The sequence below is a fragment of the Dipodomys merriami genome, unplaced genomic scaffold, assembly GCF_024711535.1.
Source record: "Dipodomys merriami isolate MVZ:Mamm:240054 unplaced genomic scaffold, mDipMer1.0.p SCAF_78, whole genome shotgun sequence".
Taxonomy (NCBI): Eukaryota; Metazoa; Chordata; class Mammalia; order Rodentia; family Heteromyidae; genus Dipodomys; species Dipodomys merriami.
The window spans coordinates 4,806,608-4,832,284 of record NW_027206379.1 but is presented as its reverse complement, the minus strand read 5'-3'; the positions used below and the strand labels follow the sequence as shown (position 1 = coordinate 4,832,284).

General features: G+C 65.1%; 2 protein-coding genes across 4 annotated transcripts in view; one reads left to right on the top strand and one right to left on the bottom strand.

The window, feature by feature from the left end:
• Lsp1 (lymphocyte specific protein 1) overlaps nt 1–18,175 on the top strand; it is a 39,792-nt gene extending 21,617 nt beyond the window's left edge. For 2 of the 3 annotated variants that reach the window (XM_070009751.1, XM_070009753.1), the window contains exons 2-11: nt 6,300–6,428; nt 10,414–10,560; nt 12,086–12,212; nt 12,365–12,457; nt 12,614–12,657; nt 12,788–12,869; nt 13,251–13,385; nt 13,652–13,729; nt 13,836–13,947; nt 17,785–18,175. In XM_070009751.1, the coding sequence (XP_069865852.1) occupies nt 6,300–6,428; nt 10,414–10,560; nt 12,086–12,212; nt 12,365–12,457; nt 12,614–12,657; nt 12,788–12,869; nt 13,251–13,385; nt 13,652–13,729; nt 13,836–13,925 (925 nt within the window). In that variant the 3' untranslated portion in view covers nt 13,926–13,947; nt 17,785–18,175. The remainder of the gene's footprint in view (nt 1–6,299; nt 6,429–10,413; nt 10,561–12,085; nt 12,213–12,364; nt 12,458–12,613; nt 12,658–12,787; nt 12,870–13,250; nt 13,386–13,651; nt 13,730–13,835; nt 13,948–17,784) is intronic. The other variant, XM_070009754.1, reaches the window with a different exon arrangement.
• Prr33 (proline rich 33) lies at nt 15,347–16,677 on the bottom strand. Its single transcript, XM_070009613.1, has one exon. It carries the CDS (start codon nt 16,675–16,677, stop codon nt 15,370–15,372), a length of 1,308 nt encoding a protein of 435 aa, XP_069865714.1. The 3' UTR covers nt 15,347–15,369.
• Nucleotides 18,176–25,677: the final 7,502 nt, after the last annotated feature.

Genomic DNA, 25,677 nt, shown 5'->3' with positions numbered 1-25,677 from the left:
CACCTAAGAAGGAGGGCTTGGGGCAGAGTCTGCAGGGAGGAGGGACCAGGGCTGGAGGAGGGAAGAATTATGGGCTCAGCACGAGGCTTGTGGAGCAGTTTGGGGGTGGTCTGGGGTTCCTGGGGGAGGAGGGAGCAAAGAAGGCTGGAGATGTCGGTGGGGATCTCTCTGACACCCCTTGCTGGCGGTGAGACTCCCCAGGCCCAGCCTACGAAGTGGGGAGCCACGGACGCCCCAGGAACACGGTTCAGGGGCGCTTCCTGGCTCGATCACTCAGCACCGAGTCTGGGGTGAGGCCCCGCTAGTAGCCATGACACCTGGACCCGAGGCCAGAGCGCGGACGCCGGGCCGGTGGGGGAGGGCGGGGGGAGGTCTGAGGCTCGTCGGGGGCTCCGGGCCGGTGTGGGCCCGAGGCGGGCGGGACCCCATCTGAGGCTTCCTGCTCGGCCCCTTGTGGCTCACCCCAGACCACTGGCCAGCAAGGAGGACCGCAGACCAAGGGGCACGGAAGACTCGGCTTTGGGGGTTCAGGGAGAACAGCCAAGGTCACCCAACAAGAGACCACCGTGGGGGCGGGGGAAGGAGGCATGAGAGAAGATGACGTGTGACTGCGCCAGTCCTAGAAGAAGGGGTGCCCAAGATGGCCGCGGGGGGCGGGGGGGTCCCCGCACACTGTGCTGCTTCCTTCCCACCCCATCCCAAGAGCCGTTCCCATTGAAGGGCCCAGAGAGACACAGCTTCTGCCTCAGCTGCACAGCGCCTCCTCCTGGTGTGAGGGAGGGAGTGGAGCCCACAGCCTCTTCCTGGTAGTATCTCTGGATGTGTCCAGGGCTAGGCCCTCAGCTGGGCCACGGGTCCCGGGCAGGTAGAGCCCCTATCCTATGTCCCACATGGGGTCTCCTGTGAATGCAAGTCCGCAGGCTGGGGGTCCCAGAGGTTCCCAAGGGCAGGGTGCAGGGTCCTGGGATGCCAGGCCCTCCCTGATGCTGGGCACTGTGAGGCTCTGGACGCTTGGGGTAGCCTGGCCCGGAGAAGCCCTCAGCTTGCTGCCAAGGTGTGCCCAAGGCTAGAGGCCGGGGGGTGAGGCTGAGGGATGGAGGTCAGGGAGGCGAGGCCGAGTCTGGGGTCTCACCACTAGCAGAAGGACGTGGAGGGGTCACATCGGCCCTGACTCTCGCCTCCAGGGGCCATGCTGGCCCGGTTCCACGCGTGACCCCTGCCCCACGACCTCATCCCAGGCCATCCCAGATCGAGCAGTGGCTCTCCCCACATCTGCTCCTCCAGGGCAGCCAGAGGCCCAGGCTCCACGGCTCTGGGCATCCACCTCCAAGCTTAGAACCCACAGACCTTGCAAGCCTCCTGGGCCCGGCCTTCACAGCTGCCCTTTTAGGATGACCTAGCCAGCACAGAGCTGGCCTGTGCACCGTGTGGGACAGACTGCCTTTCCCTGTGTTGGCCTGCTTGGTGCTTAGGGGTAGGGACACACCGAGGCTCAGAGGGGCCACCTGGCTGTCTAGGCCCAGTGAGCCGGGAGGCCGGCCGGGGACTGTGCTGTTGGACCAGGTCCCTGGCTCTCCACCACCAGGAGTGCTCGGTGAGGCCAGCGCTGGGCTTGGCAGTGCCCTGGGGCGGGCCCACTGGGCTCCAGGGAGATGCGCAGGGCCGCTCCAGCCCGGGGCTGGGGTGTCCTCATCCTCCATCCCTCCTCCCACTCCTCCACCCCTCCTCCTTCTCCTCCATCTCCCTCCTGATCCTCCATCCCTCCTCCTCCTGATCCTCCATCCCTCCTCCTGATCCTCCATCCCTCCTCCTGATCCTCCATCCCTCCTCCCACTCTTCCACCCCTCCTCCTTCTCCTCCATCCCCCTCCTCATCCTCCATCCCTCCTCCTAATCCTCCATCCCTTCCCCTCCTCATCCTCCATCCCTCCTCCTCATCCTCTATCCCTCCTCCTGATCATCCCTCCTCCTCCTGATCCTCCATCCCCCTCCTCCTCCTCCTCATCCTCTATCCCTCCTCCTGATCATCCCTCCTCCTCCTGATCCTCCATCCCCCTCCTCCTCCTCCTCCTCCTCCTCTGTCCCTCCTCCTCATCCTCCATCCTTCCTCCTCCTCCTGGTCCTCCATCCCCTCCTGGTCCTCTACCCCTCCGCTGGTCCTCCATCTCGTCCTGGCCCTCCACCCCTCCGCTGGTCCTCCATCTCCTCCTGGCCCTCCACCCCTCCGCTGGTCCTCCATCTCGTCCTGGCCCTCCACCCCTCTCCTGGTCTGGCCTCTCTCCCTGCTGGCCTCCCTGGCATGGTGGAGCCTCTCCACTCTGAGAGCAGCGCCGGGCTCTCCTGTGGCTCTGCCCCCTCTATGAGCCCAGGCTCCGCTCATCCTTCAGGCGCACACCCCCGGCACCTCTGCCCATACTGGAGTTCTCTGTGGACAGTCCTGGGCAGTGGGAAGCCACCCTCATGCATTGGCTTGTGACAGCAGGAACACCCCGAGGACACAGACACCGCCAGGGAGGCGGTGGACAGAGGCCGGGTGCAGAGCCAGGCCTGCGTGAGTCGAGGGCGCGGGGCTCCGGTGCCTCCCCACGGGCCCGGGCAGGGCCCACGTTCCCCTGCCCGCCCCACCCAGCTCCCACCTGCTGGCCCCCGGCTGTCTGCGCTCCCGGCTCCGCTGGCATAACCACCTTTCCGGGGATGAGTGACGGCTGCTCCGTGCCCCACCTGTGCCCCTCCCTGGCCTGGGTACTGGCACTCGATCACTGGGGGAGGGGGCGTGAGTGTTGCCCCGAGTTGCAGACGTGGGCACTGGCCAAGGAGAAGCCTCCAGGAAGACAGTACCAGAGCACCCCATGCAACCCTTCCCTTCTCCCCAGTCCCCAGAGGAGGCGTGTGTGAGGCGACCCGGGATCTGTCTTCTCGGGGGTCTGCAGGCTCCCAGCTCTGTGGTGTACACACCACCAGGGCTGGGGATCTAGCGCTGCCTCGCTCCCGTAGTCTTCGTGCCCCTGTGGCCTGAGCCCCCCTCCCCACAGCCCTGCAGGGTCTGGGGAGCCAGCTAGCTGCCTGACAGGGCTGACAGGAAGGGGTGGCCATGGGCGGCCTGCAGGGGGCAGTGTTGTGGTGGGATTGAGGCCAGCAGGCCTCAGGAACCGTCTGTCCACGGGGGGGGGGGGGGGGGGGGCAGCTGCAGAGAGCGGCACAGGGCCGGCAGTGCTGGGGTCTCATGGGGTCCGGGCAGTAGGGCCGGGTGGGGGAGGCGCACAGAAGAGCAGACCCCAGGTGGCGTGTGGCCGGCGGCATGGACAGCCTGGTTTGGGGGTTCTTGCTCGGCATAGGGGTCCTGACTGGGGTCCAAGCACACTGGTGCACCTGGGTAGAATCAGGCCCCGGAGGAGCAGGCCCCCATCCTGGCCCCTCGGGCTGAGCCCGGGGCCTCGGAGCCAGAACAGACGCAGGAAATGGCTGATTGCACTGTTCAGCACAGCAAATCCTGTGCAGCTGGCCTGCCCCGCGCAGCCGCTGCGGGCGGGCGGGCGGGAGGCCTGACAGGTTCAGAGCCTGCCAAGGGGTCTGGGCTGCTGGCCGGGGGGCGCGCTTCCAGGCCAGAGGCTCCCACCCCACCCCAGGAGAGCCACCCCCTTTCAGTTCCCAGAACGGAGCCCAGCTGTGGAGCTGGTGGGGTGAGGTCATGGGGAGGGGGCCGCATTACTCACATCCGCGGGCCGCGGGGCGGGCGGGCGGGCGGGAAGGGAGGAGACAGGGAAGGGGCCGGGGGGCCTCCAGGCCTCAGCTGCGGGGTCAGGAACTGGGGCAGGCAGGGCTTTTCCCCATCATGGGGGTGGCAGAGGGGGGTCCCAGAGACCCCTGCCCTGTACCCCCACTGTCTCTGAGTTATTTTCCAGGGGTCCAAAAGGGGGTGACTTGAGAGGCAGCTCCTCAGAGATGAGGCTCCCAGAAAACCCAGCATGGCCTCCCGCCAAGCCCCTACCACGTTGTCGGGGTGACACAGGAAAACAGTAAATAAAGAGGCAGGAGCACCCCCGGGGAGCCGGGAGGGGGACAGAACTGTCCGCCCGTGATCCCCTGTTCCCAAGTCTTCTCTGCATGTGCCCAAGCATGTCCCACGTACACGTGTGTGGGCCTGTGTCTGTGGGGAGGAGTGTGTGTGCAAGGGCCCCCCTGTGCATGCGTGTGCCTGGGAATGTCTGTGTGTGCATATGCTGGTGTGTGTGAGCATGCGTGTGCCTGGGATGCCTGTGTGTGCATGTGCTGGTGTGTGTGAGCATGCGTGTGAACAAGTGTGGGTACGTATGGGTGTGTGGGGACCTGTGTGAGCATGTGTCTGGACACAGATGTGCACACATGTGTGGGCATGCGTGTGGACACACATGTGCAAGGTCTCCCGTGTGTGTGAGCATGTGTGTGGATAAGTGTGGGCATCTATGGATGTGTGTGGACATGTGTGGCATGTGTGTGGATAAGTGTGAGTATCTATGGATGTGTGTGGACATGTGTGAGCATGTGTGCAGTGTGCAGATGTGTGAGCACTGCATAGGCACATGTGTGTGAGGGCTCACACGTGTGTGTGCGTGTGCGTGTGCGTGGATGGGATGTTCCCTGGGCTTTGTGCGGATGGTGCTGCTGTGGCCCGGGGGTGCTGCTCACGGCGGGGGGCTTGGGGAGGGGCCCCCGCCAGAGGCAGTGAGGGACCCCCACGGGAAAGGACCTGGAATCCCAAGGAGGAACTGAGGCTCAGACTTGCGTTCTAGGCTCTGGCTGACACACTTGTGTGAGCACAATGGCACCCACGCCCACAACCAGACACACACAGAGACAGGAGTGGGGACGAGGCTGCCCCTCGAGTGGTCTCTTCGGGAGACGGGTGGCCCCAGGAGCAGGCAGGCAGGGTGTCCTCTTCCACCGTGCTCTGCCCGTGGCGGGGAAGGGGGCTCTGGTGTGCGTGGGTTTGGGAGGACCTGAGAGTGAGGAGCTCCGTCTCCCCAGGTAGGATGGGGCCCGGCGGCCCCAGCCAGCCAGGCCTTGGAGCCAGGAGGCCGGCCTTCATCGGCAGTGATAGGAGCCAGGTGTGGGGAGTTAAGGGGCTTTCTGGGGTGGGGGTTGCGGTGGGGGGGAGCGGCGGGCAGGCTGCGTGGCTAGAGTCCCACGTGGCTGGGGGGGCGCCGTGTGCTGGAGCCTGTGGAGGGGCCTGGCTTTCGTCTGACAGGCTTAGGGAGACCTGGAGAGATTAGATCATGTGCTGGCAGTGCTGCCTGGCCGGGGGATGGAGGCCCAGAGGGGAGCGGGCGGTGGGGTCATTCAGCGGACACTCATCAGGAAGGACCGAGACCCCGGCAAGGAGAGAGACCCAGGCCTACCCGTCCCCGGCCGCCTGCCCTGGAGCTGGGCAGTGGGCCCCCTCCCTAGGGGACTGGGGTGTGCCTCTGACACCCCCAGCCCGCCATCTCCGCCTTCCTCTCTAGCTCCGTGCGAGGGGGCCCCAAAGGAGCCTACGTGTCCCAGCACGCTGAGAGAACAGCACTCCCTGGCCTCAGCCCCCCCCCCCTTTGAAAGGCACAGATGGAGCCTGCAGAGGGGACCGAGATGCAGGCTGCCCGGCTCCCAGCAACGGCTGGTCAAGGCGGGAACGGGAAGGGCCGGGAGGAGGGGCCGGAGCCGGGGGGGGGGGGTCCAGCTTGCCTGGTCAGGCCCACGTCGCCTGACCCTCTCCCAGGACACCCCTCTGGGCCGGAAGGTGTGCTGTGGTCAGGTAGCTGGAGGCTGCTGGGGGCTAGTCACCCCAGAGTGCCTCGGCCGCGGCGCCCACGTGGAGCAGAGCACCTTTGCCCCAGCTGGTCCAGGGAGGGGGCGGTTTCTTAGGGCCCATCAGAGCCCCCCATCCCGACCACTCACCAGAGGGCACATGGTGCACGGATGTACACACAGCCCTGGGAGTCCTCCCTCCTTCTAAAGTAAACCAAAGCCTGGCCCTGGTGGCTCACGCCTGGCATCTCAGCTAGGCAGGAGGCTGAGGTCTGAGCAACACGGTTCAAAGCCAGCTGGGGCAGGAAAGACAAAAAAGCTAGAAGTGGAGGCGTGGCTCAAGTGGTAGAGTGCCAGCCTTAAGGAAAAACACCAAGGGGTGGCTAGCAGGTCGGTCTTGAGTTCAAGCCCCAGTGCTGGCACAGAGCGTGAACAACTATGAGAGTAGTAAACTGAGGCCAGAGGAGTGGCCCAGTGGCAGGGCTGGTCCAGCACCACCCCTGCGAGCCGTGGCATGACTGTCATCGGTGTCTCTCCCAGGCTCACTACCCGGTGGAGTGTGGAGGACGGAGGGGAGACCGCGTGGGAGCAGCACCAGCAGGAGCCAGGCAGAGCGCCGCGGGACCCGGACCGGGACCATTCTCCGGAGCAGCCCGAGCAGGAGGCCCTGTAGGCTGCCTTGCCCTGAACCCCAGTTTCTGGGTAGATGCTGGGGTCAGCCCTAGGCTTAGGGATCTAGGTACAAGAGTTGGGGGGCAGGCTAGAAGCAGGGCAGAGCTCCAGGGGCCGGGGGTCAGCAGCCCCGGGTGACCTCGTCCGAGGATGCCTGGGTCGGCCAGACCGCCCTCCCCGCCGGCCTCCGGGGCTCTGACTCAGGCTCTGGACACCCTGCCTGGCCCCCGGCCTTGCTTGGACTGATGCTGACCCCAGCTGCCCGGCCCTAGCCTCTCAGCCCCTCAGGGCCCCGGAGCCCCCCGCCCCAGCTCCCGGCTCCGTGACTCATGCAGCCCATATCCAAGTTGGCGGCCAGGGGCCGGCTCGTTTCCTCCGTGGGCCCAGGAGGCCTCCGTGGCTGGGCTGGGCTGTTTTTCCAATAATGCTCCCCTTCCTCCTGGCCCCCGCTTTGTTCCATTTTCTCCGAGTCAGCAGCTTCAGGCGGGGTGGGGTGCTGAGGGGTCACGGCCCCGCCACTGGCCCTCAGTTACCCCGGCCCTCACGGCCCGGCCCTGCCATGGTCACCCACCCCGCTGCTCCATGCAGGTCACAGCACCCCCGGAAGCCCCGGCTGGAGGGGACACACAGCCCCAAACTCAAGAGAAAGGCTCAGCTCTGTTCTTGGGGAGCCCCAAAGTAAACGAGAGGCACAGGCTTTCCTTTGGAGCCCGGGCTGGTGAGAGTCCAGGCTGGTGAGAGTCCAGGCTGGTGTGAGCCAGGCAGGTGAGAGTCCAGGCTGGTGTGAGCCGGGGCTGGTGAGAGTCCAGGCTGGTGAGAGCCCGGGCTGGTGAGAGTCCAGGCTGGTGTGAGCCCAGGCTGGTGAGAGCCCAGGCTGTGAGAGTCCAGGCTGGTGAGAGTCCAGGCTGGTGAGAGCCCGGGCTGGTGTGAGTCCAGGCTGGTGAGAGCCCGGGCAGGTGAGAGTCCAGGCTGGTGAGAGTCCAGGCTGGTGTGAGCCAGACAGGTGAGAGTCCAGGCTGGTGTGAGCCCGGGCTGGTGAGAGTCCAGGCTGGTGAGAGTCCAGGCTGGTGTGAGCCAGGCAGGTGAGAGTCCAGGCTGGTGTGAGCCCGGGCTGGTGAGAGTCCAGGCTGGTGAGAGTCCAGGCTGGTGAGAGCCCAGGCTGGTGAGAGTCCAGGCTGGTGTGAGCCAGGCTGGTGAGAGTCCAGGCTGGTGTGAGCCCGGGTGTGAGCCAGGCTGGTGAGAGCCCGGGCAGGTGAGAGCCCAGGCTGGTGAGAGTCCAGGCTGGTGTGAGCCCAGGCTGGTGAGAGTCCAGGCTGGTGAGAGTCCAGGCTGGTGTGAGCCCAGGCTGGTGAGAGTCCAGGCTGGTGTGAGCCCAGGCTGGTGAGAGTCCAGGCTGGTGAGAGCCTGGGCTGGTGTGAGTCCAGGCTGGTGAGAGCCCAGGCAGGTGAGAGTCCAGGCTGGTGAGAGCCTGGGCTGGTGTGAATCCAGGCTGGTGAGAGCCCAGGCTGGTGTGAGCCCGGGCAGGTGAGAGTCCAGGCTGGTGAGAGTCCAGGCTGGTGTGAGTCCAGGCTGGTGAGAGTCCAGGCTGGTGTGAGTCCAGGCTGGTGAGAGTCCAGGCTGGTGAGAGCCCAGGCTGGTGTGAGCCCGGGCTGGTGAGAGCCCGGGCTGGTGAGAGCCCAGGCTGGTGAGAGTCCAGGCTGGTGTGAGCCCAGGCTGGTGAGAGCCCAGGCTGTGAGAGTCCAGGCTGGTGAGAGTCCAGGCTGGTGAGAGCCCAGGCTGGTGAGAGTCCAGGCTGGTGAGAGTCCAGGCTGGTGAGAGCCTGGGCTGGTATGAGTCCAGGCTGGTGAGAGCCCGGGCTGGTGAGAGCCTGAACGGGGATGAAGCTCTGTCTCTAGGGAGCCCTAAAAGAAAGGGGAGCAGCCCTGTGTTTTGGGGGCCCTGTGGAAGCAGGGAGCTCAGCCCTGTGTTTTGAGGAGCCCCTATGGAAGCAGGGAGCTCAGCCTTGTGTTTTGGGGGCCCCTGTAGAAGCAGGGATCGCAGCCCTGTTTTTGGGGGGCCCTGTGGAAGAAGGGAGCTCAGCCTTGTGTTTTGGGGGGCCCTGTGGAAGCAGGGAGCTCAGCCTTGTGTTTTGGGGGCCCCTGTGGAAGCAGGGATCGCAGCCCTGTTTTTGGGGGGGCCCTGTGGAAGAAGGGAACACAGACCTGTGTTTTGGGGGGCCCTGTGGAAGCAGGACACACAGCCCTGTGTTTTGGGGGCCCTGTGGAAGCATTGAGCGCAGTCCTGTGTTTTGGGGGCCCCTGTGGAAGCAGGGAGCTCAGCCCTGTGTTTTGGGGGGCCCCTGGAGAAGCAGGGAGCTCAGCCCTGTGTTTTGGGGGCCCCTGTGGAAGCAGGGAGCTCAGCCCTGTGTTTTGGGGGGCTCCTGTGGAAGCAGGGATCGCCGCCCTGTGTTTTGGGGGGCCCTGTGGAAGCAGGGCACACAGACCTGTGTTTTGGGGGCCCTGTGGAAGCAGGGAGCTCAGCCCTGTGTTTTGGGGGGCCCCTGTGGAAGCAGGGAGTGCAGCCCTGTGTTTGGGGGGGCCCTGTGGAAGCAGGGAACACAGCCCTGTGTTTTGGGGGGCCTGTGGAAGCAGGACACACAGACCTGTGTTTTGGGGGCCCTGTGGAAGCATTGAGCGCAGCCCTGTGTTTTGGGGGCCTGTGGAAGCAGGGAGCTCAGCCCTGTGTTTTGGGGAGCCCCTGGAGAAGCAGGGAGCTCAGCCCTGTGTTTTGGGGGGCTCCTGTGGAAGCAGGGCACACAGACCTGTGTTTTGGGGGCCCTGTGGAAGCAGGGAGCACAGCCCTGTGTTTTGGGGGACCCTGTGGAAGTAGGGAGCGCAGCCCTGTGTTTTGGGGGCCCTGTGGAAGCAGGGAGCGCAGGTCTGTGTTTTGGGGCACCCTGTGGAAGCAGGGGCACAGCCCTGTGTTTTGGGGGGGCCCTGTGGAAGCAGGACACACAGCCCTGTGTTTTGGGGCACCCTGTGGAAGCAGGGGCACAGCCCTGTGTTTTGGGGGGGCCCTGTGGAAGCAGGACACACAGCCCTGTGTTTTGGGGAGCCCTGTGGAAGCAGGGGCACAGCCCTGTGTTTTGGGGAGCCCTGTGGAAGCAGGACACACAGCCCTGTGTTTTGGGGAGCCCTGTGGAAGCAGGGAGCGCAGGTCTGTGTTTTGGGGCACCCTGTGGAAGCAGGGGCACAGCCCTGTGTTTTGGGGGGGCCCTGTGGAAGCAGGACACACAGCCCTGTGTTTTGGGGCACCCTGTGGAAGCAGGGGCACAGCCCTGTGTTTTGGGGGGGCCCTGTGGAAGCAGGACACACAGCCCTGTGTTTTGGGGAGCCCTGTGGAAGCAGGGGCACAGCCCTGTGTTTTGAGGAGCCCTGTGGAAGCAGGGGCACAGCCCTGTGTTTTGGGGAGCCCTGTGGAAGCAGGGGCACAGCCCTGTGTTTTGGGGCGCCCTGTGGAAGCAGGGGCACAGCCCTGTGTTTTGGGGGGGCCCTGTGGAAGCAGGACACACAGCCCTGTGTTTTGGGGAGCCCTGTGGAAGCAGGGGCACAGCCCTGTGTTTTGGGGGCCCTGTGGAAGCAGGACACACAGCCCTGTGTTTTGGGGAGCCCCAGCCTGGTGCAGACACGGCTCTGGACTGAAGGGGGAGCCCGAGCGCTGTCGCTGCGGCTGCAGCAGGGTGGGGGAGGTGCGGCCCTGGTCTGGAGGAGCCGCACCTAACATGGGTGCCCTGAGTGCAGACGCACAGCCCTGCCCTGGGCGGGGGTGGGGGGGTGAGCCCCCTCTGCCCTAGGACGCCAGGGTGAGGGAGGAGGCTCGGCAAGTCTTAGATGGATGGAAGGCACCCGGCCTAGCCGTGGAGAGCCCCTCTGGGGCGGCTAGGGTCCCCACAGCATGGAGGGCAGGGCTGCGGCCTGACACCCCCCACCTTCTGTTCTTCCAGCCTCGGCCGGAAGCCCTCAGCGGGCCCTGAAGTGGATGAGGACGAGGGTTTTGGGGACTGGTCCCAGAAGCCGGAACTGTGGCAGCCACGCTGGGCGGCCGAGGCCCCCCAGAACGAGAGCCCCGAGGGGGGGCTGGCAGAGGACAGGCAAGTGGGGTGGAGGCCTGGAGGCTGAGCCTCCGGGCAGAGCTCTTCCTCGTCCTGAGCTCCTCACCCGTGCCGTGATCGAGACCCCTGTTTCCCTTTCCTAGCCACCCCCCCCCCCGAAAAAAAAGCCCAAAGGCTTTTGGAGGGGGAAGAGAGGGAGGCAGGAAGGGATGGGAAGGAAGAGAGCTAGACGGTGAGGTGTCCTGGGTGTGCTGGAGGGGGAAGGCGGTGAGGAAACTTCATTCCTGGCTCCCCGGGCCCTGGGGCCCCGTCCAGGCCAGCTGTGGAGGGCTGGGGTCCCAACACATCAGCACACAGCTGCAGCACGTAGCTAAGGATGTGCCAGGAAGGTACATGTCCCTTCCGCGCCTGGCCCTCCCCGGGGCCGCTGACCATCCCCAGGAGGTGGACCAGGTGTACGCCTGCAGTTCCTCACGCGTCCTGCACTCGGGGACGCCTGGGCCTGTCTGACCGGGGTGGGGGCGAAGACCCCAGACCCGCTGGGGCTGGGCATGGGGCCATCCCCCCACCTCCTCCCAGCTCAGGGTCCATGCCTGGGAGTGGGAGGGCGGGCTCCTTCAGGCCCGTGCAGCGTGTGTGTTCAGCCTCAAATGTTCACCAGTTCCAAGATTGGGGCTAGGGCCCCATGGCCTCGAGCGGGCCAGAGCCCAAGGCTGAGCTGTCCACTTTCCCGGATTCAGCCCCCTGCTGGCCCCTCGGAGGCCCCCGGCCAGCAGGCACGCCCGCTCGGCCCCTTCCTGCCTCAGGGCCTCCGCTCAGTTTCCCCCATGTGTCCTGGGGGACCTGTACACACCCAGGGCGGACGTCTTGCTGCCTTGCCTTCCACGCCGCTCTCTCTCGGGCCCCAGCTCAGGGGCACTTTTGCTCTTCCCTGGCGGAGCCCGGCCTGTGGCTTCCACCCCACCCCACACCTGCAGGGCCGCCGGGCCCCGGGTGCCTGAATGACCCCTCTGTGTGGCGGCTGCTGGCGCAGGCCCTGGCCCACCTTGGGCGGTGGGTCTGGGTCTTGGCTGGCACGCACACCCCGGGGTCTGAAATCATGGAAAATGAAAGAATTTACCGTCTTGTCCTCCAGGCTCATTCCCACTCACATACAGAGCCACACCCGGCGGCCAGCTGTCAGCCTCCCTAACCCTTCCCCGGCCCTCTCCCTCCACGGCCCTCGGTCCTGATGCAGACCCTGCCCTCCCCCCACAGCCTGACCCCCTTGCCCACCCACAGAGCAGGGCAGGAGCCGGCAGCCCGGGCAGCGAGGCCAGGGACGGCCTCTGGAATCCGGCCTTGTCCAGAGAGGGGCTACAAGGGAGGTCCAGGCTCGGTGCCCGGGCGACTCGGTGTGCAGGGCCCGGGCGGCGGTCCCTGCTCTCCGTGGGCCTAGGCCTGCAGCAGCGGGGGAGGGGGCTGCCTCTGAGGAGGCTGGGTCTCCCTCCCCAAAGAGGCAGGGATTCAGAAGCCCACCCCAGTTCACAGATGAGAACGTGGAGGCCTCCCCTTCCCGCCGTAGGCCCAGCCAGCGTGGCTGTGACAGCGAGGCCAGCGGTGGGCCATGCCGACCCGACGTCCCCCTGGAGGACCTGCACCTGAGCGCGGAGGAGGCTGCTGGAGGGCCCCCGGGGGCGGCAGAGGACGAGGTGAGGGCTCCCCAGGGGTGCGGACACACTCCTCCCCCTCCCAATCTGGGAACACATTTCTGCAGGGCTGTGAGGCTGGTGGCTCTGTGGGCGAGTTCTTCCCAGAACACAGATGGTTCCTCACCCGAGCCATCTGGCTTTCTTCTCTCTAGCACCAGACAGGTGGACAGCACAGGACCCCCAGCCCTCCACTCTCAGTGGGGACCGCGGAGCCCAGCTCACCTCCCCTGAGCCCCTCCATCAAAGTAAGTGAGGCCGTGTGCCTCCCCGCCCCGCCTCCCCAAACACGGTCCCCTAGTGATTGGGACGGGGTGGTTGGATGGTCAGCTCGGACCTCGGGGATACGGAGCATGGATCTCGTTCTGCGGCCCAAGACCCACACTTCTGCCCGCCCTCCACAGCTGGCTGACCGGACAGAGTCCCTGAACCGCTCCATAGAGAAGAGGTGGGTCTCTGTGCTCTCCAGCATTCCAGCGCCCCAGGGTGGAGATCTGGGACTGTGGAGGGGGACTGGGGCCGCTGGTAGGCCCCGGTGGGGAGACGTGAGTGGGGCTCTGCTTTCTTCTTCCCTCCAGCAACAGCGTGAGGAAGACCCAGCCGGCCCTGCCCATCTCCACCATTGATGAGCGCCTGCAGCAGTACACCCAGGCCACTGAGGTGCCCGCGCCTGCCCTGCTCACGCGCCAACCCCATCCCGCAGCACTGGTCTATCCAGGCGGTGTCAGCTCATCAACACCAGCCTGTGTCCTTCCACCCAACCAACACCCCCCTTCACTAGCCCCCACCCCACCCACCCCACCTGTCCATCCAACCGGCGCCCCTCAGCCCTCCTCCAATCTGACCTCAACTCCCTTCCTTAGCCTGCGTCCCTGCACCCATCCCTGGATACCGGAGCTTGCCCAGTGTCCTACTTTCCTTATTCCTAATGACCAGGCCCCCATCATGTATTAAGGCCCTCTAGGGGACACCCAGGATAAAGAGGGACACTGGTGGACACACCCATGTTCAACTTCTCTTGGGGCTCTGTGTTCTTCGCAGTCTGCTGGTTGGACCCCGAAGGTGTCCCGCCAGACCTCCATAGAACTGCCCAGTATGGCCGTGGCCAATACCAAGAGCCTGTGGGAGACTGGAGAAGTGCAGACTCAGTCTGCTGCGAAGACTCCCCCCTGTAAGGTAGGGGCTCCCCCGGCGGGGCCAGTCCGGGAAGGCCGAGCCGGAGAGGTCAGCGGCCAAGGAGGTCCCTTTGGACAGAGGGCCCAGGGAGGCCCTGCTGGGGGCAGCGCCGTCAGGGCACAAGGGCAGGGGGCCTTCTGTCCTGCCCTGCTTCTTGGGCCTCACTCGAAGGCAGAGGGGGTCTAGGCAAAGCCGGGCAGAGGAGAGGGGCCTAGGACCTAGAGCCTCCAGCGCCACGGCCAGACTCTCTACCCTCCTTCCTGAAGGATATCGTGGCTGGAGATATGAGCAAGAAAAGCCTCTGGGAGCAGAGAGGAGGCTGTAAGACCTCCTCCACGGTCAAGGTAGAGCTCCACATTCCGGGCACAGGCTGGGGGCAGGCAAAGAGGGGCTGCCCACGTTGGGGGGGGGATTGCCCTCACCAACCCGACTCCACCTCTTCCCCAACAGAGCACTCCGTCCGGGAAGAGGTACAAGTATGTGGCCACCGGACACGGAAAGTATGAGAAAGTGTCTGTGGACGAGGGTCCGGCGCCCTAGGCTGCGGAGGCCACCCGTCTGGGTGAGTCGGGTGAGGCGCAGAGCACGGCACATCGTCCACATGTTCACATCGCTCCACCGTTCACAGTTGCCTTCTGCAAACGTGTCCTGGGGCCTGGGCGAGGCGGGGCCCTGGGGGCTGGAGGCCACACCCAGAGGGGCCTTCCTGGGCCGGGCCCGCCGGAGCCCCTGGTCTCCAACCAGCCCAGAGTTCTGCCCCTTCTCCCTGGGCCAGGCCACTCAGCCGCCATGCCCTGGGGGACTCCCAGCAGGCCTAGCGGGGCCTGCTGGGGAGGAGAGGCCACGGCGGGGCTGGCCCTGGAGGCGCGGGGCCTCCCTGCGGAGTGCAGGCCCAGGGTCTGTCACAGGCCAGAGCCTAGGCCTGACCCTCCGTCCTCACTGAGGCTGCCGGAAAGTTCTACTGCTGGTGAAGACAGAGAGGATGATGCCGTATGGTTAGATGTGTATTTTTTTTAATTTTTTTATTGTAAAGATACTATACAGAGGGTTACAGTTACATGAGCAAGGTAATGAGTCCACTTCCTATTGAGCATTGTCACCCCCTCCATTGTTAGATGTGTATTTATTAGTGGCCTGCCCTCCAGGCTCCCTCTCAACAGCTATCCTGTGGGGGGGGGGCAGTGGGCCTGCCCCTGTTTCCTCCCCGCGGTGGCCCTGCTGTGTTCCACTGCTGGCCCCTCTGAGGTCCTCTCCTAAGAGCCGAGTGGACGGCAGAGCCCCTTCAAGGCCTTGCCCAGCTGCCGGCTGCCCCTCAACCCACCTTGGCTTGCTCTTCTGGTAGCTGGCCCCGACCTCCCCTGCCCCGTCTCTCTGTCGAGTCCTATTGCCGCAGCCCAGGAACGGGGGAGAGGAGGCAGCCGACCAGGCCACGCCAGCCCTCTCCCCTGCCCGGTCTCCTACCCCACCCTGGGCGCTCCCTATGCTAGCTAGCTCCCGAGTCCCCTTCTCCCTGCACCCTGACCCACGGGTCTGGCTCCCATCACTCCTCAGACCCAGTCACCCCCCAGCTTACTCTTAGCCTTTGACAGCGAAGGGAGAGGGCCAGGCTGGCCACTCGAAGCCTGGCTGACCTGGCTGGGTGGGTGGGTGTATTGCCCCTCCCCCATCTGACACACTCACGTCCTTCTGCCCTCCCCAACCCCCCATGCTCCTCAACAAGGACTGTCCCTGCCCTTCCTCACTGGCCCTCCTGCAGCCCCTCCATCCCCTGCCCCGTCCGCCTCTCTGACTGGTCCTTTTGGGTCCGGCTACCTGACCTGCCCCCAACTGGCAGGCTCTACCCAGCACCTGCTGCCCCGATCCCATGCCCACCTGCTCCCATGATGCCCACCTGCTCCCATGATGCCCGCCGCCCACTGGTGATGGCCACACCCCTCTTCTTCCCACCCACAACCCGTGGTCCCAGGGGAGCACCCTGGTGCCTTCACTGCAGCCGCCAGCCGGCCGCAGTCCGGTTGAAGTTCTTGGGTTGGGGGCTCAGCTCTAGGACGTGGTGGAGTGTGGGAGGGGGCCGCGCAGCCTCCTGTAGCTTTCGGGCGTTGAAGCGAGGCCGGTACAGGAAGGGCAGGCGGCTGAGGCTGGCCACGGGCTGGTCCCCGGCCCCGGGCCTCACCGGGCAGCTTCGCGATTCGGCCACTGACATTTGGTACAGCACCGCATCCCACATCCTGGAGGCCCGGGAGGCAGGCGGCCGAGGCCCGGCTGGGGCCCTGGGCTCTGGCTGTGAGGGCTCCAGGCTCTGCTCAGGCTCTGGGAATGGAGGCTGCTCAGCCTCCTCCATCAACTGCCTCTTGAGACGTGTCCAGCCGCTGAGCCGGGGCTTGGGTGCAACTTTGGGGACTGGGCATGGGTGGGGGCCGGAGGGCGGGGCCAGGAGCGAGGCCGGGGGACTGGACGCTTGCTCCGCCTGTGAGGTCAGCTCCTCCAGACTCTCAGTTTTGGGGCTCCCGGCGGCTGGGCTGAGAGGTGGAGGTCCTGGGGAACGGTAGGTGGGGGCGATGGGCACAATCACCCTGGCACCGGCCTCTCTGGGCACTGAGGCCTGGAAGCTGGGCGGCAGCCTAGCCGCCGGGGGCTCCCCTGGCCCGGGGCTGCCCGCCTGCGCCCCGGCTGGCAGCGGGCGGATGTGAGCGACTGGGATGAGAGGCTGGGTGCCCAGAGCACGTGGGGCTGTGCCTCCATCCTGGCCACGGGACCCCCCGTGCAGAGCCCTTCTGGGGGACTCAGGGGTCCCCGCGTGCGGGGATGCGGCCAGCTGGATGTGCACCTGGGTGATGTGGGTGGCGCTTGCCTCTGGGGCCGGGCTGGGGGCTCCCGGCCTCGGCGGGGCCTTGAGGTGAGCAGACAGAGCCCTCTGCTGGGTCCGGCTGACGGCAAAGGAGGACCTCTGCGGGGGTGAGGAGACCTGCTGGATGATGGGGGTGTGCGGGGGCCGGGGCTGCGGGGCCACCGCGCCAGGGGCCTCCACGGGACATGGAGCCTCCGGGGCCTGTGCGGTGGTGGTCTCCACCTCGTGGCTGGCCTCACTCACGGGGGACAAGGAGGCCCGGAAGGCCCCTGGGGGCGCAGGCGCGGCCCCTGCCATCTTCTTCCGGGCAGCTTTCCTCAGGAGCTTCTGCAGCCGCAGGTTGTCTTTTCCTGGCTTGGGCGGCAGGGGCGGTGGGGGGCCCAGGGGTCTTCCAGGGCCTGGGCCGCCTTCCCCCAGGGGCCCTGTTGCACCCAAGGTGAGCATCCCGGCGCTGGAGGAGAGGGGCAGACAGGCAGTCAGGCTGGTCGCTGCTTCTCCCTCCCTGCATGGGCAAGGGGCCTGTGGTCATCTAAGTCTGGGGAGGGCAGGGGGATCCCTGGCCCTAGAACCTTCCATGTGCCTTCTAACCATTGTCCTGAGTGAATTTGTCCTGAGTGAGTCTGAGGCCCACAGAGGCCTGCGGCCACTTGGGCAGGTGTCTTCAGGGTCTTTGTCCTCCCTGCTGGCCCGGCTCGAAGCTGGGCCGCCCGTGTGCACAGGCCCGGACAGGCCGCAGGGGCAGGAGACCCACTGGCGAGCGCCAAGTGAGATGCTTGTGCCTGGCTGGCTGCCGGCGGCCGCGGCCGCTGTGGGCAGGAAGAAGGGGCTGCCTCCAGACTCGTGAGGGGTGCTCTGCCGCCGGCAACCCAACCACAGGCGCGTCCGTCACTGGCCAGCCAGTGGTGAGAGTGCCGGCCAAGAGGATCAGGAAAGCTGAGGCGCATGGGCAGAGGTAGACCGGCCGTGAGATGGGAGCAGTTTCCGCTGAGCTGTGCTAAATCGGATATGCCCCAGACCTCCAGGCCCAGGTGGTCCTGGAGAAGCAATCTGCCTTGGTTTCTGGGCACCGGGCCTCCCTGGCCCTGCCCAGGCCTCTCCTTGGCTTCTGGGCGCCCCATGTTTGCAAGGACATTGACAAATAGCACCTGGGCGGAGCCAGGGGCCGCCTGGTTGGGGAATGGAGGAGGCCTAGTCCTGTGTGATCGGGCTGGCTCTCCCCAGGATGGGGCCGGGAGGCATCTGCTGGGGCTGCGTCCCCATGGCTGGTGGTTTCTGGGGCCTGGGCCCAGCCCTGGGGACAGGCAGGGTGGTGGGCAGTATTCCCTCCCCTGTGAGCTGGCCATGAGCAAGGCCAAGGCCCAGGGTCTAGGGCTACACCCTGGGAGGGGGTCTCAGGGGCCTCAGCAGGAGGCTGTAACAGAGATGGTCTCTGGGCTGTAGGAAGGGATGTGAGCAGGGTGACGGCGGGATGGGGGGGAGCAGAAGGTCAAGGCTGGACAGAAGACCCCCCCCCCACTAATCTTCCCCTCGCCTGTGTCTATGCCTGTGCAGGAGCCAGCGGCAGCTCCCTCCACACCCAGGAGAGGCTCCAGTCTCGTGCCGTGATCAGCGTGGCCTGCCCGGGCTCCGGCTCTGGCTGCTGTACCTTCCAGCCTCGACCCCCCCCCATTCTCTTGACCCCTTTCGTTCTCTTGCCCCCGCCCCCCCCACTCTGCCTCTTATGTCAGGGAGAAGGATGAAAACCTAGGATTGGCCACAAGAACTGCTTCCTAGACGACCCAGGAGCCCCAAGAAAGTCCAGAGCTCTGCCCCCCCCAAGCCGATCTGAGGGGCGCTTGTACTCGCGACGAATGCTCAGAACTCTGTCTCTCCCCGACCCCACTTTCAGACGCCCCCTACCCCCACCACATTTTGTGTAATAAAGCTCCTGGAATGTTCCTCACCAGCTCGCCTGTGTTCTCTCTTGCGACACAGTTACGGATTTAGGCCATCTGTTCTGTGCCCTGTGGCTGGACCCCAAGCTCCAAGTGTGTGGGAGCCTACATTGGGGTACCCATAGCGTGTGGGGACCACATTTCTTGTCCAGCATGTTTGTGATTCCTTTTCTTCTGTCCAATACAAGCTTCACAGTGTGCTCCGTTCTGTGCTCCACTGTGGCTAGTAAGGGTGACAGCCATTGTGGCACCCAGGTGCTCAGGGAAGGCTTGTGGATGGATATCTGGATGGACAGATCAGTAAATGGCTGGCTGGCTGAGCAGATGGGTGAGTGGACAGAGGGATGAATGGATGGACAGATGGACAAGTGGATAAATGAATGGGAGAATGAGTGGATGGATAGACAGATGGATAAATGGATAGAAGGACGGACGATGGATAGATGAGTGGATGGTGGGTGGGTGGGTGAACAGCTGGAGAAGCAGATAGATGGGCGAGTGAAGATGGTAGAGAGGAGGGAAGAGGGAGTGAAGGGCTGGATGTCGGAGCTGGCGCATGGATGCGGGGGGGGGGGAGGGGGGAGCTGACCGGGACTCAGGTGAGCACAGTCCCCCCCCCGTGCCTCTTCTCTTGCTGGACTAGCACTCATGTCCCCCCCCCCCAGCCCTGCGCTCGGCCATCTGAAGCCCTTTGGCTCTGTCCAGGCTTGACCTTATCCACTTAGCCGTTTCCACTGTCTACATCCTGATCTACCCGCCTTGCCAACATGGTCAGCTCAAGAAGGCTAAGGCTCTACAGAACCCGGGTGCCGAGGCTGGAGGGTCAGCTGGCCTCGTGCTCCTGAGCCCCGGCCGCCCCACTGAGTGTCCGGGCCATGCTGCCTCCTCCTGGGCAGGATGCCACGTGAGGGCGGGGAGCAGGCTGAAGCCCCCCAGGGGGCGTGGCAAGGAGGGAGTGGACAGGGGCAGGGCCCGGAGGGCGTGTACCTCACTGGAGGCGGCAAGGGGCCCCCCGGCCTGTCCCAAGGCATGAGCCCCCAGGGTCTGCCATTCGCCTGCAGCTCCACAGACAACCTCATGCCACAGTGGTGCTGGCCACGCTGCCCACACCTGGAGGGGAGGCGGGCTCTAGGGGGTCTCTGTCCAGGCAGCACCTGCCTGGACACCGGGGAGCGGTCGCCTTGCCCGACTGCCTGAAGGGCCTCAGCTGCCGCTGCTCCTCTCCCTGCCCTCCCCCCATGGCCCCACACCCAGGAGAGCCACGGGAACCCACAGAGCCAACCTGGGAGGCCCAGGGTGGCCGAGGCCGCTGGGACCGTGGCTCTGTCTCAAATGCCACGTCAGCTGCTCCTCTCTCTGGAGAGGTCAGCCTAGGGCATGGGGTGAGGCTCAGGGTCCGCAGGCTCCTTCACGGCCAGCTGTGGGTGCTGGGCAAGGGCACAACCCGGTCATCCTGCCGGGTACCCACACGGCTGCCGAGCCAAGATGGCCAGCTCCTCGTGCCCCCCGATTCTCCCACAGCTCAGCACCCACTGCCTCGGAGGTGTGCCCTCCCCACACACGGTGCGCTGGGTCCCTGGCCTCTTCTCTGGTGGAAACCAGTCTCCCATCCAACTGGCCTGGGCCACCTCTAGTCCTTGACCTCTACCAGGGTCTCCACACAACCCCTCCCCGCCTTGTACGTGCACACACGCACACACACACACGCGTGCACACACGCACACACACTCACTCACTCCCTAAGGAAGGCCTCCACCCCAGCTCTGCGCCCCACACCCAGCCTCAGCCGGGCCAGGTGGGGCCTGGGGTGGGTTACCTGCTGCAGGTTCTTGGTGGCTGGCAGCAGCCTGTGCAATGGTGCCCACTCTACGCTGTCCTGCTGCACCTTGGGCCTGGAGCCCTGAGGAGGAGGGCCCTCTCGTCCCTCTGACCTCACGGGAGGGCATCTGCCAAAGGCTGAGGCTCCAACATGGGCAGCCACCCTCCCCTGCTGGCCAGGCAGGGCCACTGCAGAGCCCCATCCTGCCCGCCTGCCCAAGACCTGTGATAGAGAGAGCAGGGTGTGCTGGCCTCCAGGACCGGCGCCGCGGAGCCCGAGGGCAGAGGGCAGAGGTGGGCGGGTGCCAGCCAGGGGTTTTCACAGATGTGGCTCCACAGCAACCTCTACAGCCAGATTGCTGGCCAGCGTCAGGGAGGCGTCCCGGCCGGGTGGGGCCTGCCCAGCGCTCGCCATCTGAAGTCACGGGCAGGGGGAGTAGGAGGGGCTGGCTCGGACCCGGAGGCCCAGCGTGGCCCAGGCGTTCCGACTCCCAGGGGTCTCCCAGAGCTGGGGACTCAGAAGGACACGGGCAGGGGTGGGGCCCTTCCCTGACAGTCGGCAGACTGGAGAAGGCCTCCCTCCCTTTGCCCTCTAACCCGGGGCCTGGCCCTGGCCCCGGTAGCCCCATCTCCAACAGGTAGGGTTTGGTGAGTACCAATCACAGCCCTCCAGATAGCCTGAGACCCAGCTGTGGCACACAGCACCAGGGCCCTAGAACTCTCAAGAGCAGGACCCCTGTGTGTGTCCCCAGGGTGTGCCCTGTCTTGGGAACTGGCTTGCACCTGACACAAATTTCTTCCTTGAACTGGGTGGCTCCACTAGTCATGCCCAGACTATAGGAACTGGGGAAGTGGAATCAAGCAAGCTGCTCATTCTCCACCAGTGCCTCAGTTTCCCTGACGGCGGGGCTATCTGGCACACACGGGGACTACCAGAAACCCAGAATGATCTGCTGGTTGGAGAGTGCCCCCTGGAGTCCTGGGGAAACACAGACCGGGCTCTGAGGCCAGGCTCCATGGCACACAGTCCAACCTGCTCAGGGCTGAGCACCTTCTGGAGAAAGAGGAGATCTCAGGGGGCCTGAACCCCTTCACAGACCAACGGCCGTGGCATGGCCCCAGCCTTGGAAGCCCCCTCATCGCTAGCTGCTGTGGGCAGTGCCTTGAGCCTGCGCCGCTGCAGGGCATGGGCCATGGTTTCTTCTGCCCTTGGGGCCTGGGTGTGCCAGGGGGGGATCCACATGGAAAATCAGGACTGGCCTCCAACGGGCTTGGGATATCTTGGGACCAAGGACTCAAAAGCCTCCATTCTCTGGGCATCTTGGGCTCCTCTGATGGAGAAAGGGGGGTTGTCCTGGGCTAAGGTGCAGGTGAAGGAGAGAGGACCCGTCCTGGGCACCAGGTCTGCTTCCCAAAGACCACTCGGATCTGGGCACTGTGGACCCGGAGGCTCTGGCTTTGTGGACCACCACCCCAGCCTGGCCAAGGGCGGCGAGCCGCCCCATCCTGCAGCCACTGAATCTCCTCCTGCTGCCATCCTTGGCCCATCAAGAATGCCCCCACTGCTGATGGTAAAAATAGCAGCTGACACCAGGCAGGGACCTTGCCTCCTTCTCCAGGCACGTCTCCTCCAACTCGCCTCCTTCGGCCTCTTCCTCCGGCCATTCCTATACTTGGTCAGGGGCCTGCACGGACACACCCTCCCCCCTGCCCAGCCACTGGCCAATGGGCTGCAGGGGAAGATCGAATGTCCTTATAACACAAGGCTGTGTGGTGTGAGCATCGTCTGCAGCCGGTCCTGACCACAGGAGCTCAGACCTTCTCAGTCTCTACTGCAGGTGGGTATGGGGTACAAGCAGCCTGCCCAGGGTCCCTGGCCAGCTCAGGGCCGGGCTGCCAGCATCTGGGGGGCACTCCGGGCCCTGGGGCTGAGGGTCGAGGTGGCATGCTGCCTAGGTCTTCGACTGAGAACATGGTGGCCGGAGCTGGGAGGCTGCCTGGGGCCCAGGTTGGGGATTCTGGCAGAGTTCCGAGGCTTCCTGCGCCTCCAGGTGAAGCAGGAGGCTGGCTCCTGACCCAGCACAGGGCATGGGCCCTGGGCACGTGGCGGGGGTCCTGGGAGCCGCGGGAATGAGCTGGAGAGAGGCGAGGAATGAGACCGAGTCCGTGCAGCGGGCCCTGTGCAGCGCGTGGAGGGCTGCCTGCTCACCGTGGCCGTGGGGCCTCAGCGGCGCGGCGGGGTGCCCGGTGAGCGGGAGCAGGGCACAGCAGCCGGGCTCTGCGTCTGAGCTCCCTCGGCCGTTTTGTAGGGGTGATGGCTACGAGGGAGATGCCTTGTGGGGAGAGGCGCCTGGGCCCCAGGTGGCCTGGGCACTCCCTGGTGTCCAGGTCCAGGTGGTGGACGGGGCATGCGAGGGAGGACGGAAGCCGGGGAGGAGGGCCCAGCCCTGTCCCACCCCGCTGGAGCCCCCTGAAGCCCCTCCCTCTCACTCGGGGTCCCCCCTGAGGCCCCCAGACAGGTCTCTCATCTCCCGGGGCCCCCCACGCTTGCCGAAGCTCTAGGGAATCCTGGGCGGAGACAGAGCCAGGCGGAGGGCAGCAGGCTCGGCTCGGGGCAGCAGGTGGGGGGCAGCAGGCTCGGGGCGTGGGTCGAGTCGGTGGCTGAGCCTCCTGCGCCTCCCTGCACTCCTGGCTAAGCCCCCAAGGAGCTTGACCTCACAGGCTATTTCCATACAGGGCCTCGGAGGGCACCCCCCCCCCCCCGCCCAGACAACTGCTTTCCTTCTCCGAGGGTGGAATGTCCTCCCAGCCCCTGGCACCCGCCTGCACCCTCCCCAGCTGACGGGGGGGTGGACAGGATAGAGCCCCAGACAGGGGAGGGCAGAGCAGCCCCGCCCAGCCTCCTGCCGGCTCCGCACTGGGCAGGGGCCTCAGTTTCCCCATGTGGATGGGGGGGGGTCTTGCCTCACCTCAGAAGGAGATCCTGCTGGCTTCATCCAGGAGCCCGGGACAGGGCTAGGAGGGTAGAGTGACCCCCTGCGCTGACCCCCTCCCCCTTGCCATCTTGGGTTTCTGGGCAGAGGTGTCTTGCTCATTTTAATGTCTATTTCTGGACACCTCAGCTGCCACTGGCTCCTTATAAATACCCACCCCCACCCTGGGCACAGGCCACAGGCCCCCCTCCCATGGTGGCTGACAGGTGTGAGCCCTGCCCGGCCAGAGGTGCTCCGGGCAGAGGGCCCGACTCCCCCCTGCACGGCCCTCCCTCCCCAAGGAGAGCAGCCCTGGGGGAAGGCAGGTGTCCGCGGCTTGGACCCTCCGCTGAAGGGCATCACTCTGGATGAAGAAGGGGTGGACGGGGCACAGGCAGGGCCAGCAGGGCGCTGAGCAACCCTGGCCGGTCGGCTGATGATGAACTCGTAGGCTCCACTGCCAATCTGGGAGGGGCTGCCCACGGAGGGCCAGTGGACCCCACAGCCTCATCACACCTCGCAGGGGTGCGCCCAGGCTGGAAGGGGGTCTACAGGCACCAGGCAGGGGGCGCCCGGGCTGGAAGGGGGTCTACAGGCACCAGGCAGGGGGCGCCCGGGCTGGAAGGGGGTCTCAGGTATGAGCTGGGTAGTCTTGTATGGAGATTAAAGTTGTTCTGGGAAAATGAACGCCATCACCGGGCTTCGGAAGGCCCCCACCCTAGCGTGGATTACAGTTCCTTTTCAGCCGGTGGACCACAGCAGGACACCTGTGGCCAGCCTTGGGCACAGGGTTCTCCAGTAGACGTCAATGGCTTCCCAAGCACCCGGGGGACGTGGGCACGTGGTGGCATCTTCTTCTCAATTCACCCAGCGCCTGCCCAGGCCCCAGCCAGGATCTCCGGGCCCGCTGGGGAAGGAGGCAGGGCGGTGTGGGCAGTCTGAGATGAGGAGGCCCTCACAGGGTCTCATGACACACAAGGGGCTGCGGGGTGCCCCGCCAGGGCACCGAACTCCCAACGGAGCCACAGTGACACACTGATTGGGGCAGGACTGAGAGGCCCCTGCCCCACGGGGAGGAGCTGGGCCAGGGGGTCTTGGACCAGCAAGAGGCAGGGTTCAGCTCAAACCCACAGGGGACTTCCAGGGTGCATTCTGGGTGACCCTCCCAGGAGGCCATGTGCCGGAGTGGGTGGACGCCATGGGAGCCCGACACCCCTCCCAGCTCTGGGCTCTGAGAGCCAGAGGCAACCAGGGCAGAAGATGCTCCGAGTCCAGGAGGCAGGGAGCAGGGTATGGAGAAGACCAAGCTTGGCCTTTCACCTCCAAGGTGGCCGCTGCCCTCTCCCAGCCCACAGGCTCCCGCACATCTGAGCTATCCAGCTCCTAACCACCCCCCTCCCCACCCCTCCACAGAACACCGCTGCCACCATGTCTGACGAGGAAGTGTGAGTAGTACCACCGCCTACAGAGTCCTCTCGGCGAAGGGCAGCTCCGGCTGACCGGGGTGGCCGGGCTGGGGACCGGCTGGCAGCACCAAAGCCACTTTTCTCTCCCTCTCTCTCTCCCTCCCTCCCTTTCTCTCAATGACAGTGAACAGGGTGAAGGTGAGTACCATTGCTATGTTCTGTCTTTCCTTCTGCCTCTGGGAGGGACCATGGTTGTAGTGGACGGAGAGCCCCCAGGAAGCCCTGACCCAGAGGTCCCAGACCAGCTAGTCAGTGGGTGTGCTTTGGAGCCACCCACCCCTCTCCAAATGACCTTGTGGCCTAATATCCCCCTTGCCAGCCTGTGCTGTGGTGTGGGTAGTGTGGCTCCCAGGACCCCATGGGCCTCTGGCATCTGTCACCCCCACAGCCACAAGAGGATAATGGAATCAGGGGACACCCAAGGTTTCCTCCACCCGGCCAGGCAGCCTCCTCTGAGCCGAGGCCCCCGGCCTCCGTCCTTAGCCAGCAAAGGTGCTGGGCTGTCCAGGGACGGGGCGTCTCGGCCCTCACCCTCCGTGCTGTCTAACAAGGCTCCTGTCTTCTGTTCTATCCCAATGCAGAGCAGTACGAAGAGGAAGGTAACTGGCGGCCCTGGTGGCCCCTAGCCTCCCCCCCACAGGTCCCCCTCTGCTTGGTGAAGGCCTGTTCTGAGGGTCCTCCCTGAGATGTCCATTAACTGCTCCCCTTCCTCGTCGTTAATTCAGCATTAACCGTCACCATTCCTCATTAACTTAGCTCATGATTAATAAAGTAACCATTCGATTAATGATCAATGACTTGATCATTAATTGAATCTCATTAACTTCCCATCCCATCCACGGGTTAGAGGATCCTCATTAATCCTTCATGAATGCCTGGTGGTCATTGTGAGCGTGCCGTGTGCCGTTGGTGGGGCGGGCATTAAACACCTCACTCATTAATATCAAGGGCCTTGGTCTACACACTTTCCTCTCATCTCTGCCTCTCAGTGTCCCTCAGATTCTCTCTCCATCTCTGCCTCTTGGTGTTCCTCATTGTCCCTGTCTCTCTGTCTCTGTCTCTGTCTCTCTCCATTTCTCTGCCTCCTTTTCCCTGTGTCTGTCTCTCGGTCCCACCGTCTTCTCTGTCTCTGTCTCTGTCTTTTCCTCTCTGTCTCCCTCCCTCCCTCTCTGTCTTCCTTTCCCCCGGTCTCTCTGTTCCTGTCCGTCTGACTCTCAATCACTCCGTGCTCCACCACTCCATGCTCTACTTTGG

Excerpts from the sequence above, each read along its gene's own strand:
- Prr33 (XM_070009613.1), bottom strand. The coding sequence starts at position 16,677 with ATGCTCACCTTGGGTGCAACAGGGCCCCTGGGGGAAGGCGGCCCAGGC.